We start from the raw sequence: 17,535 nt of genomic DNA on the forward strand, positions 1-17,535 counted from the left end.
TTTTCCGTAACTTTTACAGAAACTTTTAGGGTAAAAACTATCCAGTTTTGGTAAAAATGTTCAGTTACTGGGCTTGGAAAACCAACCATTTGACCTGAAAACCGAACGTTTTAACTCAAACTAATACGTAAAAACCAGGAAATAAGGTTTTCAGTTTCATTTCCTTCACCAAAACCTCAAAAAGTGCTCACTGGACATTTGGAGCAACATTAAAAAATATTTTTATTATACAATTCCAGCAAAAAAGTTCCATTTTTATTGAAAACTATGAAGCCAATAAACAGATTTTTTACTACCTCCAAGACACAGGTCCCAAAGTGAGTGAGATGGGAGAGAAGAGAACAAACATGAAGGAAAGGAGGGAGATGAGATGACATTGTGAGGCACAAGAAACACTAGGGGTGAATCTACGAAATAATAATGGAGAGGCTGCTCCATCATCTGGGCTGGAGGTGAGCCCTTCCTGATCCTGTCTCTAAGTATTTCTTTAGAACCCTGTTTTATGAAATGTGATTGCAGCACAACATTCTCTCTGCATTTCATTTTGGCCTGTATTGTGCCACATAACCCCTCAGATTGCAAAGGCCTTAGGGCAGGTGCTGGTGTTTGGTCTGCTGCACCTATCTGATTACACTGTATAAACAATAATAACAACAGACTGTTAACCCTGGAACTTAATCACAACATGTTCTAGCTTACTGACAACTGGAACCATGGGGGACAGCATAAAATAAATTGAATAACATACCAAGGGCTATGGTACTGAGTGCATTTATTTTCATATTGAATTCAATAAAATACTCACTTAAAAAGCCAATAACTTTAAGAGAAGCTGCTGCAATTAGTGGAAGGGGACAGTGGAAGGGGCAGTGGCAGTGGAAGCTGGCGGACAAGGGGCAGGCAGGGAGCCAGGGGAGCTTGTGGGAGGGGGGGCAAGCAGGGAGCAGGTAGGGTTCCGGGGAGCCGGGCAGTGGAAGGGAAAGGGACAGGACAGGAGCCAGGGGAGCTTGTGAGAGGGGGGGCAAGCAGGGAGCAGGTAGGGTTCCAGAGATCCCGGCAGTGGAAGGGGAAGGGACAGGACAGGAGGCCGGGGAGCCGGTGGGAGGGACGCGAGCAGTGGAAGGGGCAGGTAGGGAGCCAGGGAGGCGGGAGGAGGCAGGACAGGGGCCCGGGGAGGCGGGCACGGAGCCAGGAGGGAGGCGGGCAGTGGAAGGGGCAGGCAGGGAGCCGGGAGGAGGCAGGACAGGAGGCCGGGGAGCCGGTGGGAGGGACGCGAGCAGTGGAAGGGGCAGGCAGGGAGCCGGGAGGAGGCAGGACAGGGGCCCAGGGAGGCGGGCACGGCGGGCAGTGGAAGGGGCAGGCAGGGAGCCAGGGAGCCGGGAGGAGGCAGGACAGGGGCCCGGGGAGGCGGGCACGGAGCCAGGAGGGAGGCGGGCGGTGGAAGGGGCAGGCAGGGAGCCGGTGGGAGGGAGGCGGGCGGGCGGGGCGCTGGCTTGCCGGGCTGCGGGCGCAGGGCTGTGCCGGCCGCGCTCTCTTGCACACGGACGCCGGGGAGCGGCAGGCGGGGGCCGGGCGCTGCCATGTTCAGCCGGGGCTCTCGGAAGCGGCTCTCCAGCAGATCGGTGAGTGCGCCCGGCTCCCCGGGGTGCGCTGCAGCCAGGGCTCGGGACTGGCACCTGCTCCCGGGGGGCGCCAGCCGCTTCCCCGCCTGCTGGCCCTGGCGAGCCCGGGCAGCCCCCCACTGCTGCCCCTGCGGATCCGAGCCGGCTGCGCGATCCCCCAGCCACACGCGCTGCAGCTGCCGCAGAAGCAGGGTGACCAGACAGCAAATGTGAAAAATGGGGAGGGGGTGGAGGGTAATTGGAGCCTATATAAGAAAAAGGACCCAAAAATCAGGACTGTCCCTATAAAATCGGGACATCTGGTCACCCTACAGAAGGTGGCTCCCAGGCAGGGACCTAGGGAGCCGCATCCAGCGGGGCTCGCCCTGCCTTTGTCCGGAGCTAGCCGGACGGGCTTCAGACTTACCTGAGTGGGAGATCAGAGCCCCGGCCGGCACTGGGGGGTGGAGGCTGGTTTAGTTGGCGGGGAAAACATGTTGCTTTGCTTTCTTTTTTCAAAGCTGACTGCCCTGGGCGAGCCGGAGCGAGGGCAGCCCTGCAACGCGTGTGGCGAGCAGTGCCCTGGGTTTGCCTTGCATAAATGGAGGTAGGAACCCCTGCATGTTTTACAGTTTCCTCCTTAACTGGATCAGGGGCAGGCCACAAAGTTCATTACCGGAATGCAAAAGGGGGTGATTTGTGTGTGAATTTCCTCACTTTGTTTTTCCACCAGAAGGATCAAAGAGGAGATGCAGCAGCGGTGCACCCTTCAATGGCCTTTCCCAGGTGTGACCAGCCATGCTTATCTCAGTGTCCTTCGGTTGGGGTTTCACTCTCCTTTCATTGCTACTGTGCTTCAGAACTTTTACCGTTCCGCTCCTGTTTGAAAATATGGCACCATGGTTTTTATTTATTTATTTATTTATTTATTTAAATCAGCTGTGACTGTTGAATTGTGACCCTAGATCTGCTCCCTGTCATGTTTGGTCATTTTTAACTTACTGTCGGTTTTGTCTTCTTCCTAAGAAAGTTGCTTCCCTCCTGGGGCACAGGTGGATTTCTGATATTATGCATTTGGGATTGTAAAGCACTGAAATCCATCCTACACCCAGAGCAAGAGAAACACCAACATTTCTAAGCACTTATTTTTTCCCCCTGTGTTCTAGAATGATGGTCCCCGGCTGCTTGTTTCTGACCTGCCCACTCAACTGCCACTGCTTTCGACATGCCCAGCTCATCTTTGTGGCTTCTGCCATCCCCCTAACAATTGGGTCTCACTCATCAGATTGAACTGTAGACTCAAAATGAGGGACATGAATGACATAATGCTGGAACTGGCTGGGTTAATTTATTTGGCATGAAAGATGCCTGGAATAAATTTCCTAGGGAGGTTGTGGAATCTCCATCATTGGAGATTTTTAAGAGCAAGTTAGACAAACACCTGCCAGGGATGGTCTAAATAATACTTAGTCCTGCCGGGAGTGCAGGGGACTGGACTAGAGGACTTTTCGAGGTCTATTCCATTATGATTCTATATTGGGGGTCGGCAACCTCTGGCATGTGGCTCACCAGGGTAAGCACCGTGGCGGGCTGGGCCAGTTGGTTTATCTGCTGTGTCGGCAGGTTCGGCCGATCACGGCTTCCAGTGGCCGCAGTTCGCCGTCCCAGGCCAGTGCGGGTGGCGGGAAGTGCTGCGGGCCGAGGGACTGTACTGGCCACGGCTTCCCACCGCCCCCATTGGCCTGGGATAAATTAATGGAGGCTAGCATCAATGGCTATTAGCCAGGATGGGCAGGGACCATGTCCCTAGCCTCTATTTGCCAGAAGCTGAGAGTGGGCGACAGCAACTGGATCACTTGATGATTCCCTGTTCTGTTCATTCCCTCTGGGCCACCTGGCATTGCCCACTGTAAGAAGACAGGACTCTGGGCTAGATGGACCTTTGGTCTGACCCAGAATGGCCATTTTTATGTTCTGGTGTTAATAGCCCATGTGCATAAATTAGAACCTCTTTTAGCTGTTTTATTACATTGGTGACTGTACCAGCTCCCATATAATTATTTTTAATTGCCTAAATATAAGAATATATAATCAAGTAAAATGAAGCCAGCTAATTTGCCTACTTAAATAAATATATACAGTGGAAATACATTCATTTTTACTTTTGAGAGGTCCGTTCTCCCCATTAGTGCCTAGGACGTATAAGTAGGCAAATAGTAATAACAGTTCCTTTTGTAGGTCACATACTCATGGGAGAATAGACCTGCTGAATATGGAAAAAAGTATATTTAACTGGCACTGGGGGTGTTCATAAACAATAGCTCAGTGGTTTGAGCATTGGCCTGCTAAAGCCTGGGTTGTGAGCTCAATCCTTGAGGGGGGCCATGTCGGGATCTGGGGCAAAAATCTGTCTGGGGATTGGTCCTGCTTTGAGCAGGGGGTTGGACTAGATGACCTCCTGAGGTCCCTTCCAACCCTGATATTCTATGGTTCTGCATTAAACCGCTGTGTGAAATTGAAAGAAACAATAGTTTTCAAGGGGATGTACAAGCCCATATCAATTAACCGCTAGCGGTTCGTAAGCCTTTTTGTAATCCTTTAACAGTGTACTTTTGCAGATAAATGTAAATTGGACTTGGGCTTCAAAGATGGGAATTTACAGCATACATCAGGGAGAGAGGAATTTATAAGCATGCAGATACTGAAAGTTGCTGAGGCAAGCTTTATGTGGTATATATAATTATGTGGAATTGTATGTTTTCTAATTAACTGCAGTTTGGGGCATGATCTATAGGTCCATGTTAACAAGCAAGCAAAATTGTGTCCTGTCAGATCTCAGAGATTTTTATGCTTTTACATTAATTGGAAAGTCACTTTTTTCAGGTATGGAGTTGATTTTGATTATTGATTGAAATTATCATTCTTGGAAGCATATGCATGCTTCCTGTTTGAAGGAAACCATTCATAAATAAATTATATTCTTCCAAACTATTTCTGCCTTCAGAATAAGACCATTATGTCTAATTTAGAGGAAGTGAAATAATAATTTAAAAGAAAAGGGGGTTTTCAAACGATCTTGGTTTATAATGATGAATGAATAGTATTAATCATATTTTTACATCACAATGTCACATTCATGTAAGCTTGTGAACTTCCTATGGTAATATGCCAGCATTTTTAATATGTATTTCAATGGATGCAAGTAAGAATAAATCATATGCAACAAATTCTTTAAATTTGTGCCCTTATATATGCACAATACTCATATGAAGTCCATGGAAGTTTGTGCATCACTGATCCCCCACCTATTATAATTCAGAATTTAAATTTTCATTTTGCAGTGATTTAGCAAAAAGAAACGAAAAATAGTCTAAAGAATCAAGACTGAATTTAGTCATCATTAGACATCAATTCTGTGCTGCTTTCCTCCAAAGACATGACTATCAAACAGTAGCTACTGTAGCCTGCAATTTCCCAGTGGTCTTGAACAGCAAAGTGACTTTTTACTTTAATATCATGTTTTTTTTTATTACAGTAGACTGTGAATTAAAGGTATAAAAAGACAAATATTTGTGTATGGTTGTATTCCTGAAAATGGCCCATAATGTAAACAACAGATTCCTCATTCAGTATTTAATATAGGCTGGTACTTGAAAGGTGGCGTTGTGTGAAAAAGTGAAATATTATTCAATAAAATCTCCAGCTCCTTAGGAGTCTGGCTGCTGTTTCCTAATCAGATCTGCATTACATTAAACTCCTTGCCATTCAACTTGTTAACAAGCTTTGCATTAAATAAAGCTGTCACTGGAGTTGAGTGACTGAATAGCCATTAGAAGTGTCTTGTGCTTAATGTCTGGCCGAAGAAAAGCATGCAAAAGAGGTGGTCAAAGGAGAGAAAAGGGAAAGGAATTTATAGCCTATTCCTAATGCAATTAGTATGAATATGCAAACCTTAAAGGTGACAAATGAGTACCAAGCAGCAGAATGGCTCATGCTGCTTTTGCCACCCTGAAGTTTGTGATAGTCCTTCCAGATGGACATTGGAGAAAGTTATACTTGAAATTGCTTTTAGTACCAGTTTTAAAATATAGTGTCGAATACAATCACGCATGCTTCCTGCCGCATGTTGTCTGATTTTGGTGTATCATTTACTGCTCTGTATTATTTAGATGTGTTTCCTCTTTCAGAGAGTCTTTTCACCATCAGTGACCCTTACAAGTCAAATACCCCTTTTATTCCCAATGTCCCCCACCTAGTCTTCCCCCCGCCACACACAAAAGCCCCTACTCCAAGCAGAGTTTTAACCTCATAATTTCTCCATGAATATTCATCTTATCATAGGCCTGATCCATTAATGTACTGATGGGCTCCAGTTTAGTTCTTACCAGTCAAGACAGAGATCTTGGCGTCCTCATGGTTAGTTCTCTGAAAACATCCACTCAGTGTGTATTGGCAGTCAAATAAACCAACAGAATGTTAGGAACCATTAGAAAAGGGACAGATAATAAGACAGAAAATATCATAATGCCACTCTATAAATCCATGGTTCGCCCACACCTTGAATCCTGCGTGCAGTTCTGGTCACCCCATCTCAAAAAAGAGATATTAGCACTGGTACAGAAAAGGGAAACAAAGATGATCAGGGTTATGGAACTACTTTCATATTAGGAGAGATTCAAAAGACTGGGACTGTTCAGCTTGGAAAAGAGCCAAAAGGGGGTATGATAGAGGTCTCTAAAATCCTAACTGGAGAAAGGGAATAGGCAAGTTATTTACCTCTTTAGACCGGCATTTACTTTCAAACTAGGGGTCACCAAACAAAATTGATAAGCAACAGCTTTAAAATAAACATAGGGAAATACTTCACACAACGCACCATCAACCTATGGAACTTGTTGCCAGGAGATGATGTGAGGGCTAAATTATAACTTGGTTCAAAAATATCAAGGTAAGTTCATGGAGGACAGGTCCATCAGTGACTACTAGCCAAGATGGTCAGGGACACAGTCCCATTCTCTGGATGTCTGTAAGCTTCTGACTGTCAGAATCTGGGAGCTGATGACAGGGGATGGATCACTCAAGAATTGTCCTGTTTTGTTCATTGCCTCTGAAGCATCTGGCACTGGCCACTGTCAGAAGACAGGTTACTGGGCTAGATGGACCATTGGTCTAATCCAGTATGACCTCTCTTATGTTCTTAAATGGAGAAGTGCCAGAGACGCCATGAAATTCACTGGAGACTTCGCTGTTGCTTTTGGGTTTACGTGGAAGGTGCCCAAATGCCGTGCTGACAGATGGCAGTATAAAACCCTCAGATAGATAGTATTTTTGAAATTAGCCAAACTCTTGCAGAAAATCTTTGTTGCCATAGTTATGCTTCTTATTTGCAACAGCTTTAAATAGCCGTAATAAATGTGCCATAAAAATGCTGCTAATGCTTTTAGTTTTTGACGGCCACTGTGAAATCACATTTGTGTTGTTTATTGAATTCTTGTCCCTGAAACATGCTGCAACATTTTTTCCCTAAGTCATATTTTGATGGTCAAAAGTTCCACTTCTCCTCAAGTAGCCTGTTAAAATTGTTTTACAGTCTCCATAACTTTGGCTTATGTTTATGGAACAAGCATTGCCCAGTACTTAAAAAGACACTGTAAAGCAGAATCTTTAAAAGAAGGGAAACCATTTGTTCAACCATCTTCTCGGCTCAGTAATATTTAACATTAATGAATGAAATCCTGTGGAGAGAGCTGTTGAAAACATGCACTGTGTTCATAAAATGTACAATGCCTCAAGGAAAGAGGACCCTAGATTTATACAGAGGTGGTGTGTTTTAGTGGGCAGAGTCAAGACACCTAGTTGCTGTGTGATTTCGGGGAAATCACCTCATCTCTGTATGGTGACAGGCCCAACCTTTGTCTGTTTTATTTAGGTGGTAAATTCTTTGGGGGTAGGAACTGTCTCTTACTGTGTGTTTGTACAGGGCCTAGTCCTTGATCTCAGCTGAGTCCTTTAGGGCAGTGTCTCTAAACCTTTCCAAACGACTGTACCCCTTTCAGGAGTCTAATTTATCTTGTGTACCTAAGTGTCACCTCACTAAAAAACTGCTTGCTTACAAAATCAGACATAAAAAGACACAGCCACACTAGACACAGCCACACTGTGTCGCAGCCACACTAGTACTGAAAACTTGCGTACGTTCTCATTTTTACCATATAATTATCAAATAAATCAATTGAGATATAAATATTGTACAGAATATAGAGCGGTATAAATAAGTCATTATATGAAAGTTTAGTTTGTACTGACTTTGCTAGTGCTTTTAAATGTAGCCTGTTGTAAAACTAGGCAAATCTCTAGATGAGGTGATGTACCTGTGTATTCCCAGAGGTACATCTACCCCGATTGAGAACCACTGTCCTAGGGACTAACATGCCATTAATAATTAATAAAATAACTAGTAATTCTATAAAAAGAACAGGAGTACTTGTGTCACCTTAGAGACTAACAAATTTATTTGAGCATAAGCTTTCATGGGCTACAGCCCACTTCATTAGATGCATAGAATGGAACATATAGTGAGGAGATATATATACATACAGAACATGAAGAGGTGGAAGTAGCCATACCAACTCTAAGAGGCTAAGATGATCTGAAATGGGCCATCTTGATTATCACTACAAAAGCTTTTTTTCTCCTGCTGATAATAGCTCATCTTAATTAACTAGCCTCTTAGAGTTGGTATGGCTACTTCCACCTTTTCATGTTCTGTATGTATATATATCTCCTTATGATATGTTTTATTCTATGCATCTGAAGAAGTGGGCTGTAGCCCACTAAAGCTTATGCTCAAATAAATTTGTTAGTCTCTAAGGTGCCACAAGTACTCCTGTTCTTTTTGCGGATGCAGACTAACATGGCTGCTACTCTGAAACTAGTAATTCTATATTTGTACGTAACCCAGTTCTGCATATATTGGAGTCACATTCTTCTCTGGGGATATACACGTGTCTGGCCAGCTTTTGGTCTTCAGTTTGATTACTGGTGTAGCTGCCAAAGGGCAGAAACAACAATGTTTTCAGTGTAGCACATGAATGATAACAGTGAATTCTGAAGCATTTGTCTCTGGCTTAAAAAAAAAAAAGGAAATACAGATTATTGCTTCCATATGTTTTCAGCCTTTTTACACTGCTTGCAGTTGTTTCCTTTCATGAATAAACATGCTTTGCATCGCTGTCTCCTTTAGGATTCAGATATTCTACATGTCCTTGCATTTTTATTTTTAAGGCTTTTAGTTTGCATACCATGAGCATACCTTACACAGTTTTATCCTGTTTGAGCTTCTGTTCATATCAGTTCCATTGCAGTAGCTTAAGGCCATGTTATCTTATTCAGTTTTGTGGTGGGTTGCTGAAATAGACAAAACTGTACTGGTGGGATTGGGAAGAATATTGAACTTAATGACCACAAATACCCTTCCATTCCCATCTCCAGAAGCCATTCCTTGGAATGCCATGTGTTTTGGAGTTCTACAGAGTGAGTAAAGAAGGGTCTATCTCATGGAGAGCTATTCTACGTGATGTTATATCTTCTGCAGTTAACGTTGAGTCTATCAGCATTAATTTCTGCATGTTCTTGCTCTGCACCATTAAATGCCTTGGGAGTCCAGGTTCTAGGAGCCTGCAAGGTGGGAAGGTCTCAGAGCTCAGGCTGCAACTCAAGCCTGGCAGTCTACACTGCAATTAAACCATCCCATAGTCAGAGTTCCATAAACTTGAGTCAGCTGGCATGGGCCAGCCACAAGTGTCTAATTGCAGTGTAGACATACGATAGATACATTGGAGTTGCTGCTTTGGCCCATTGACTTTACATCAGGACTTAAAATTAACCCCAATGGGACAATTTATCTCCACATACCTGTGAGAATTTATACTTGTTTGTTTCTTGTTTAACTGCATGTGTGTACTATAAAGCCCTGGAAGCAATCTAACGCTCTGACATACAATAGTAGTTGTGACCAACTCAAAAGACCAACCAAATGTAAATGAATGTATTTTTATTGAACTCTATAAAATGCTTCTAAGAAAAACATTTACATTGTCTTCAGTGATTGTAAAATTGATCCATCAACCGGTGAACCCTAAGAAAGGGAAAATAACTTCTTGCCAAAGTTGAAGTTCTTTGGCCTTCTGTTCTGAGACATAAATAGAAACTAAATTGTGCTGCTATTGAGCTATACAGACAAAAACCCGACTTAGCAAGATACTTGTGCCTGCATGTAACTTTAAGCATCTGAGTTCAATGGTCCCATTTACTTACATGTGTTAGGTTAAGCATGTGTAGATGTGTTTGTAGTATTGGGACCTAATTTATTATTTTATGACTTCTCTCTGCAAGTTTTCAATGAAAAAACAGTGTTAATATTATTGATCTATCTATGGTACTTATATGGGCCTCTGAGCGCCTCACAATTTTTAATGTATTTGTCCTTACAGCATCCTGTGAGGTAGGGAAGTGTTAGAGGTGTGATTCCTCAGGCACACTCTATCACCTGGGTTAAGAGATGGGAGATCATGGGCTCTTTTGTCAAAATAATCTTTCTGCTTCCACTTCTGATTTTCTTTCGTCTTTGTATGGCTTCATTGTGATGAGATTTCAGGAAGTTGGTGAATTAGATCGACTCCTTCTTCCCATTAACTGCTGAGTTGGAGAAAAGCCATTCTCCAGAGGCATATTTCAGTAAACCAGTAAAGTTTATACAAATCACCCCCACTCTCAAAAGTTTTCTTTGTAAGGTTCTTTACTGTCCTTTTAGACTTTTCCACAAGTCCATATGATTGGTAGTAATTTGGACTTGATTTTTTGAGATCAAAATCCCCATCTCTGGCAAATTGCCTAAAATCTGCACTGGAAAATTAGGGCTCATTATTGCTAAAGATTTCATCTGGAATTCCATGTCTGGAGAAGACTTACTCTTAGTACTGTGCAGTGTGTAAATTTCTGGATGCCAGGAATAAGAATCTGTGACTATTAAATAATTCTTTGACGGCCAAGTATAAATCAGTGCTTACCTTCTCATAAGGCCTTTATGGGACTGGATGAGGTTTCAGTGGCTCTGCCTGTTGACATGGCTCGTATTTCAATACAGCACCATTTCCCCAAGTTATAGCCTTGACTGCTAGACTCTCTTCTTTATGGGGTGCCAGGAGGAAAAAATGGTAGCCATTACATTTTGTTTCATGAGGTTCTCCTGCTGCAATGACGTTCATGCTTCAGATAATCTGCATACTGGACCAAGTTCTCAACGGGAGTTGGGGGAAGGCAATCAGTTTTCTTATTTCTGCTACTCCCTGTAGATGAAGGGTTCTTGCTGTGTTGCGTAGGCATTGCCTCCTATGAGTAATTGAGAAGATATGTCATTTTACTCCTTAGTAAGGTTGATATTTATTTGTATTGCTTAGAATCCACAATCAGGAATCAAGGCCGTTTTGTGCGAGGTGCATGTAAATGAAATAATGCTTGGTATGAAAAGAACTGATTAGCAGCAGTTGGAGAACTTGTGAAGTGGAAGAATTTTGTGGGGGGGAGGGTGGTTGCTTTGATCAAACTTTTTGATCTGAATTTTACAATATTCTGTTGTGCGGTTGTTGAGGGGATTCAGTCGGTAGATGTATCTGAAGGCATCTCACATATTTACGTAAAAGAACTTGCCTTGGTGAAGTCCCAGTACTCTGTAGCAAAGCTCCCTTGCGTAGAGCTATTGCAGTGATATTGTTCTAATTTTCAAGTCAGGTTTCCGATTTGCATAGTAACAGTGTGTAGTTGGCTACTATTTATTTCCTGAAAGGGCCTGAACCTTGTATTTATCGTCAGCACTTCACATGCCATGTGGCTCAATGAGTGTTGGAAGGGGCTGGGTTCCCTCAGTGGGAGCAATCTCTTGAGAAGTGCCCAACGCTTCAGAAGCAGAGCTCCATCATGGATGGTGAAAGTTAATACAGCCATCGCTGACCAAATGTTTGTGGGATTGAATAGCCCTTCATTCATTCAGATCACTTGAACATTTGAGAACTGCTGCTCTAGGATAGCAGAGTGGTTTTTAAACTAGCAATTCAAGATCTAACAGTGAAAAGATTCGGAGTAACACTAGTGGGTTGATGAGAAAAATACCTAGGTACAGAGAAGAGAAACACAGCTAAAAATTAAAAGGGTGTGCAAAGACATCTAAAGGACGTGATTTACGAAAACACTGTTTCTCAGACTGTGGTCCACCGGTGGCCCTCCTAGCACTTGGTGAAGAGCCCTGGAGAGTTGTCAGCCCACGTGATGTTGGCAATTTTTTGTTTCTAGGTGCCACATTGCACCAAAGTCAACTAAAAATACATTCAATATTTCCCCAGTATTACTTTTCACTGGAAATAATGACTATAGTTGCCACCAGGACAGTATGGGATAACAAATAGGAAGGAGAGGGTGTCCATGATATTGTCAGTGGGAGATGTCCACGAGACTTCTCTGTCTATTAAGATATGGTCCACGTTGCAAAGATCTTTGAAGGCCTCTGATATAATAGAATGAAGATTTGATTCTCCTTCCACTTATGCTGCTGTAAGTTGGGAATTACTCCCATGAAGTCACAAGGGACGGGATGTGGCTGGTGTAAAACTGGCGTAACTCAGAGCAGAGTTGGATCCTGAGTCTCTCCTGGCTGGTAGAAGCTGTTGAGATTGTCTCAGGTGTTCTTGCTGCCCATTCCTGGGAGTGAATTTTCCTGGATAAGGTCCTTTTCCTTAGACTTGAAGGTCCTTCAGTGTGGTGCTCACTTCCATAAAAGAAGGATGATCTTGTGGTTAAGCCACAGGACTGGTAGTGGGGTGGTCTGGATTCAATTTCAGGTCTTCTCGATGATGCCTCAATTTCCCATCTGGACAATGGGGATAATAATACTTGCTTTCTCCCACTCTGTTTTCTCTTCACTTTGCAAGTTCTTTGGGAAAGGAACCACAGCTTCGCCCGCGCGTGTGTGTACACACATATACAGTGCCAAGCACGATATGCCTTTAGGTAATTGTCTGTAATGCTATAACAATTAATAACTTCCTCCAGTATTCTGACAGAGTCCAGGTGTGGTTGTCTTTAAGATGGTAAGGCATACATGTTTTGATAGGCTTTTAGTTGGCCTTAATTACACCAGCATAAGGGCTTGATTGTTGCAGATGTCATTTGGCTTAGTGGCTCATTGTAGTGCTGCTGTGGTTTATTGCCATCTAGGTGTTGTTTTTTTTATTGTTTATTTAAATTTTCTTATTTGGTAAATCGACTCTGCGTCTTAGGGTACGTCTACACCATGAATGCAGGTTTGATTGCAGTGCACAGCCGAGCCAGCTTTCGTCCAGTTGGCGTGGCTAACGGTGGGAGTGAGGATGTGGCCCACTCAGGCTTCAGCGCATGCTAGCTTCCCCATTCCATGCCCGCTGAGGACCCTAAGGACTTGGGTTGCGGGCCTGCTCTGGGTTCCTCACTGTCTTGTCTTCACTGCTCTTGTTGCCCATGCTATCTAGACGAAAGCTAGCGGGGGATACGCCTACCCACGCTGCAGCCAGACTTCATTTGCAGGGTAGACCTATCCTGGAAAGCCGCCTGGTCTAGTGGAGTCAGCACAGGACTGGGAACGGGGAACTCATGGATTCTAATTCTACTTGATTCGCTGTCAGCCTCCAAGAATCCCATACCTTGTGCTTTGTGAGCCCAACTAGGAGCCTGTTAGTTGGGTTGGGTTGTGGCTGGTGGGGAGGGGCTCTGGGACCATTGTGGGAGGGAGGGTACATTGGACCCTTTCAAGAGTGTGCTCACTTGGTTTCCCCCATAGTACCTCTACTTCTCAGCTCCCTGCAGGGAGAATACTTCTGGAAACCCTTGGAGCATGGCTGAAGCTGGGAGAGCTACAATGCAGCCCTATAGACCTGTTTCCCCACCCAGTAAAATGGGGGTAGTACTATTTCTCTGCGGGGTGGTTGAGGGGGCTAATGGATGTTTGTGCAGTGCTCAATGCATGAGGCCCAATCAAAAGGGTTTAGTATTAGTATCATTATCTCCACCATGGGTGAGGATTGTAGCACGAATGGGCATTTACGCTTTGAGAGAAACTCCTATGCCTTCACTAGAGGGCTTATAGTCTAAGGCCACGTCCAGACTAGGGCATTAAAATCGATTTTAGATACACAACTTCAGCTACGTGAATAACGTAGCTGAAGTCGAATTTCTAAAATCGAGGTACTCACCCGTCCAGACGGCGCGGCATCGATGTCCGCGGCTCTCCGTGTCGATTCCGGAACTCCGTTCGGGTTGATGGAGTTCCGGAATCGATGTAAGCGCGCTCGGGGATCGATACATCGCGTCCAGACTAGATGCGATATATCGATCCCCGAGCAATCGATTTTAACCCGCCGATGCCGCGGGTTAGTCTCGACGTGCGCTCAAAGAGAAGGGACTTAAGAAACTGAAATGTGCTAGTCTAAAAAAGATCCCTTTTTTTCCTGGCCAGTATTTCACTTTGCAGGCTTTCACACAGAGTCAGAATTCATTTTCTTAAGACAAAAACATTTCTGCAGCCAGATCCTGCTGTAAAGCAGTGCAGTACCTACGCTGAGCTCCAGCAGTAGAAGTCAGGCCCTTGTCTTTAATTTGTTCCCCATTACAGATAATTGTTCTTACTTCTTTCCAGAGATTCTCTTCCCTAGTCTATTGTTCATCTTTAAAAATCTTTCCACATTCTTTCAGTTTTCAATTGTACATTCAATTGTAATCCATTAATGATTGTATCAGTGATTCACTACTTTAATAATCTATTACATTCTAATTGAATACTATCTCCTTATAGAAATCTTGGTCCTCTAAGTATATGGAAAAGCTTAAGTAACGGCAAACAGCATCAGCTCAGATTTTTTGCCTGATGATCTGATAATAGCTTGTTTGTGAATTTCAACTGTACATTTAATTTTTCTACCATGAATAACCAGGAAATCAGGGGTGACGGTTCTGTATGCAGTGCACCCGACATGATGCTGACCTGTGGTCATTAGCTAACATTTAAGGAATTCGTGATGCTATTTGTAATTTGTCTGATTATAAAGAAAACAAATTTCTGCGTAAGCCATACAGGCATGCCTTTAGCTACACAGACAATCTTTCCAATTAAGTTTTAGTATGTCTAGGTGTTTAAAACATAGTGCTGCATGTGCAGTAAAATGCTTGTTGCTGTTTATGGTCCTGTTGCACTATTTTTACACCAATATAGTCTTCCATTAGTTTCAGTGGAGCTGCTCCTCGTTTAGATCCATGTAAGGAAAATGATCTCTCAGCTGGAAATCACTCACTTTGTTGTTCACTTGTACTCCCGTCGGTGCTGTACAGGTGTTCCATAGCGTACAGCCAGGATCTGCAAGGCGCTGACTTCCTCCGATGACAGTCCGATCCCTGTGTTCGAAGGGAGCTGAGGACATTGTGTGAATTTGGACTGTAAGCCTTCATTCTCACAGACTTCTGCACCTACATGGAGTTGTGCTGAAGTCACTGGTGCTCCATCTAGGCACAAGAGGTCCACTAAAATTGAGCTCCAGCCAGGATCGGGGCCTGACAGAGCAGTAACCGCAGAAGTTGGGCTGGAGCTGCAAAAATCACAGTGCACTTGTGCGTTAAGCAGAAACAGCCTGGGTATTTCTTCCTGCATGTATGGTTCTTACGCTCTGCAGTGATCTGACTCCAAAGCTTGGCGCTTGAAATGCTAAGAATCACTGTTATTATTATTACTAAGGGGGGTGATGCTTAGCACTCAGTCATCACGGCAAATAGTTCATTCGGTATCAGTTGCCCTGGTGCACATGCTGCTGCTGCAATGATAAAAGACATGGCTGCTTTGGGAGATAAGGAAGCTATAGAAATATAATTACTGAAGTCCCTCTGCGGGGTTGGGGTGGGAACGCCTGTAGATAGATGAGTCCCTCTGCCTCTGTATCTTCAAGGGATGCTCCTGCTATGCCCTTGAGAAGGGATCAAACTCCACCTAACCAGCATGCTAACCATTTGCCACAGCACACTTTCCAGCTGGGTGCTGCTTCTGGCATATGAAATTGGAGCTGTTTGGTCACAGCTGTGAGCAATTAGCTACCCACCCCACCACCACTACCACCACGACCTTTCCTCCTCTGATCTCTTGTCACCAATCCGCTAGAATTCATGAGTGAGAAAAGGGAAGCCCCTGGCAACTTGGGGAGTGAGAATATTAGAGGTTTGAGCAAATTACATGTAGTTAGTGAAATTGCAGTTGCATTAGCCGTTGTGGCTAACAGGTTTACAAAGGTCTGTAGTTCTTTCACTAACTTACCCACAGGAACAAATTCAGCTTCATTATAAACTATTGGGAGTTGCAGCCAATTACCCAGAGCTGCCAAAGTCTCAAAACACTTACAAGTTCATTTCTAAGCCCTTTTCCACAGTAGATATTTTAGCCCTGGGGTTGCTGAGATAGTGCGAATGTACACAGATGTGATTTGCACCAGTGAAGCCTGAATTGTACCCATTCAGCTCACCCCTGGATAGGAACCAGGAGAAGTTGCCCAGTGCCCACTGCACTGTGTTGGTGTTTGTCAAGTCTATGCTACGGGCTTGCATCAGTGCAACTATGCTGGTGGCTAAAACCCTCAGTGTAGACCGGACCCAAGCTCCAAGCTTATTTTTCTTTATTTTCTATTTTTTCTTATAGGTCCAATTTTTTTTTAACTGGGACTAGAGCATGTTTTCTAGTTGTGTAGCCAGATATTTCTGAGGCCATACTGATGAAAATGATTTCCATGGCAGCAGTAACCATAGGAAACCTTCTGAATGTGTCTTGTGTGGTTCCTGGCTCCTTTATTTTAACTGTGTACTCTGCAAACGGAACAGCGAGTGTCACTGGTATTTTGTGCACATTGTAACCATGCAAATGGCCAAGAATATTTGCTGTGCCCCTGGCTGATGAGCACCTCAAGTCTGTCATTCCTTGAAGAGTACTGGAATGTTTTCACACACCTGCACAGGCAGAGGGTGGGGGAACCAAGATGTGATGACTAATTCTCTTTAGCTGGCTAGAAAAGTTTCTGTAGGATGATCTATTAGAAGAAATGAAGTTTCACAGCTTTCGTCTGACTCCTGTGCACACGCAAAGGGTGCAAATAACATTGTACGTTTGATGATAATTGCTCTAGAAAGAAAAGGGAATTGGCTCCCAGTACCTAGTTCCCTGTCGCTATCTTTTCTGCTCTTTCTGATAGTATTTTAGAAAGATGTTGTATTTCTGGTGCAGCAAGGATGTACTATGCAGTAGAACCTCAGCGTTACAAACATCTTGGGAGTAGAGGTTGTTCATAACTCTGAAACGTTCGTAATTCAACAAAACATTACGATTGTTCTTTTAAAAAGCTGACAGCTGAACATTGACCTAGTACCAGCTTTGAAACTTTACTATGCAGAAGAAAAATGCTGCTTTCCCCCTTTTTTTAGTAGTTTCCATTTGACACAGTTGCGTACTGTATTTGCTTTTCTTGTTGGTCTCTGCTGCTGCCTGATTGTGTAACTCTGGTTCCAAATGAGGTGCGTGGTTGACGGGTCAGTTTGTAACTCTCTGGTGTTTGTAACTGTGAGGTTCTACTGTAACTATTGTATATTACTGTGATGCCTAGAGCCCCAAGAACAGGGCCCTATTGTGTTAGGAGCTGTACAAACGCAGAGTAGCACAGTCCATGGAGAGCTGACAGTCACCCAGAGTGGGCAAAAGAGATGGAATGTTTATCATTCAGCAAGAATGGAGAATCTGGGGCAAACGTGATAGAAAGAAAAAAATGTGAAAATACCATGAACGTGTTTTGTTGAAAATAGACGTTCTGTTGAAAGTTTTATGAGA

The 17,535-nt window shown here is 43.8% G+C and overlaps 1 protein-coding gene across 1 annotated transcript in view; it reads left to right on the forward strand.

The window, feature by feature from the left end:
* The first annotated feature begins 1,559 nt into the window (after positions 1-1,559).
* Positions 1,560-17,535, forward strand: part of PRICKLE2 (prickle planar cell polarity protein 2) — a 187,994-nt gene continuing 172,018 nt past the window's right edge. The window contains exons 1-2 of the mRNA XM_030570703.1: positions 1,560-1,622; positions 2,123-2,208. Of these exons, the coding sequence (XP_030426563.1) occupies positions 1,581-1,622; positions 2,123-2,208 (128 nt within the window). The 5' untranslated portion in view covers positions 1,560-1,580. The remainder of the gene's footprint in view (positions 1,623-2,122; positions 2,209-17,535) is intronic.

The sequence above is a fragment of the Gopherus evgoodei genome, chromosome 7 (genome assembly GCF_007399415.2).
Source record: "Gopherus evgoodei ecotype Sinaloan lineage chromosome 7, rGopEvg1_v1.p, whole genome shotgun sequence".
Lineage (NCBI taxonomy): Eukaryota > Metazoa > Chordata > Testudines > Testudinidae > Gopherus > Gopherus evgoodei.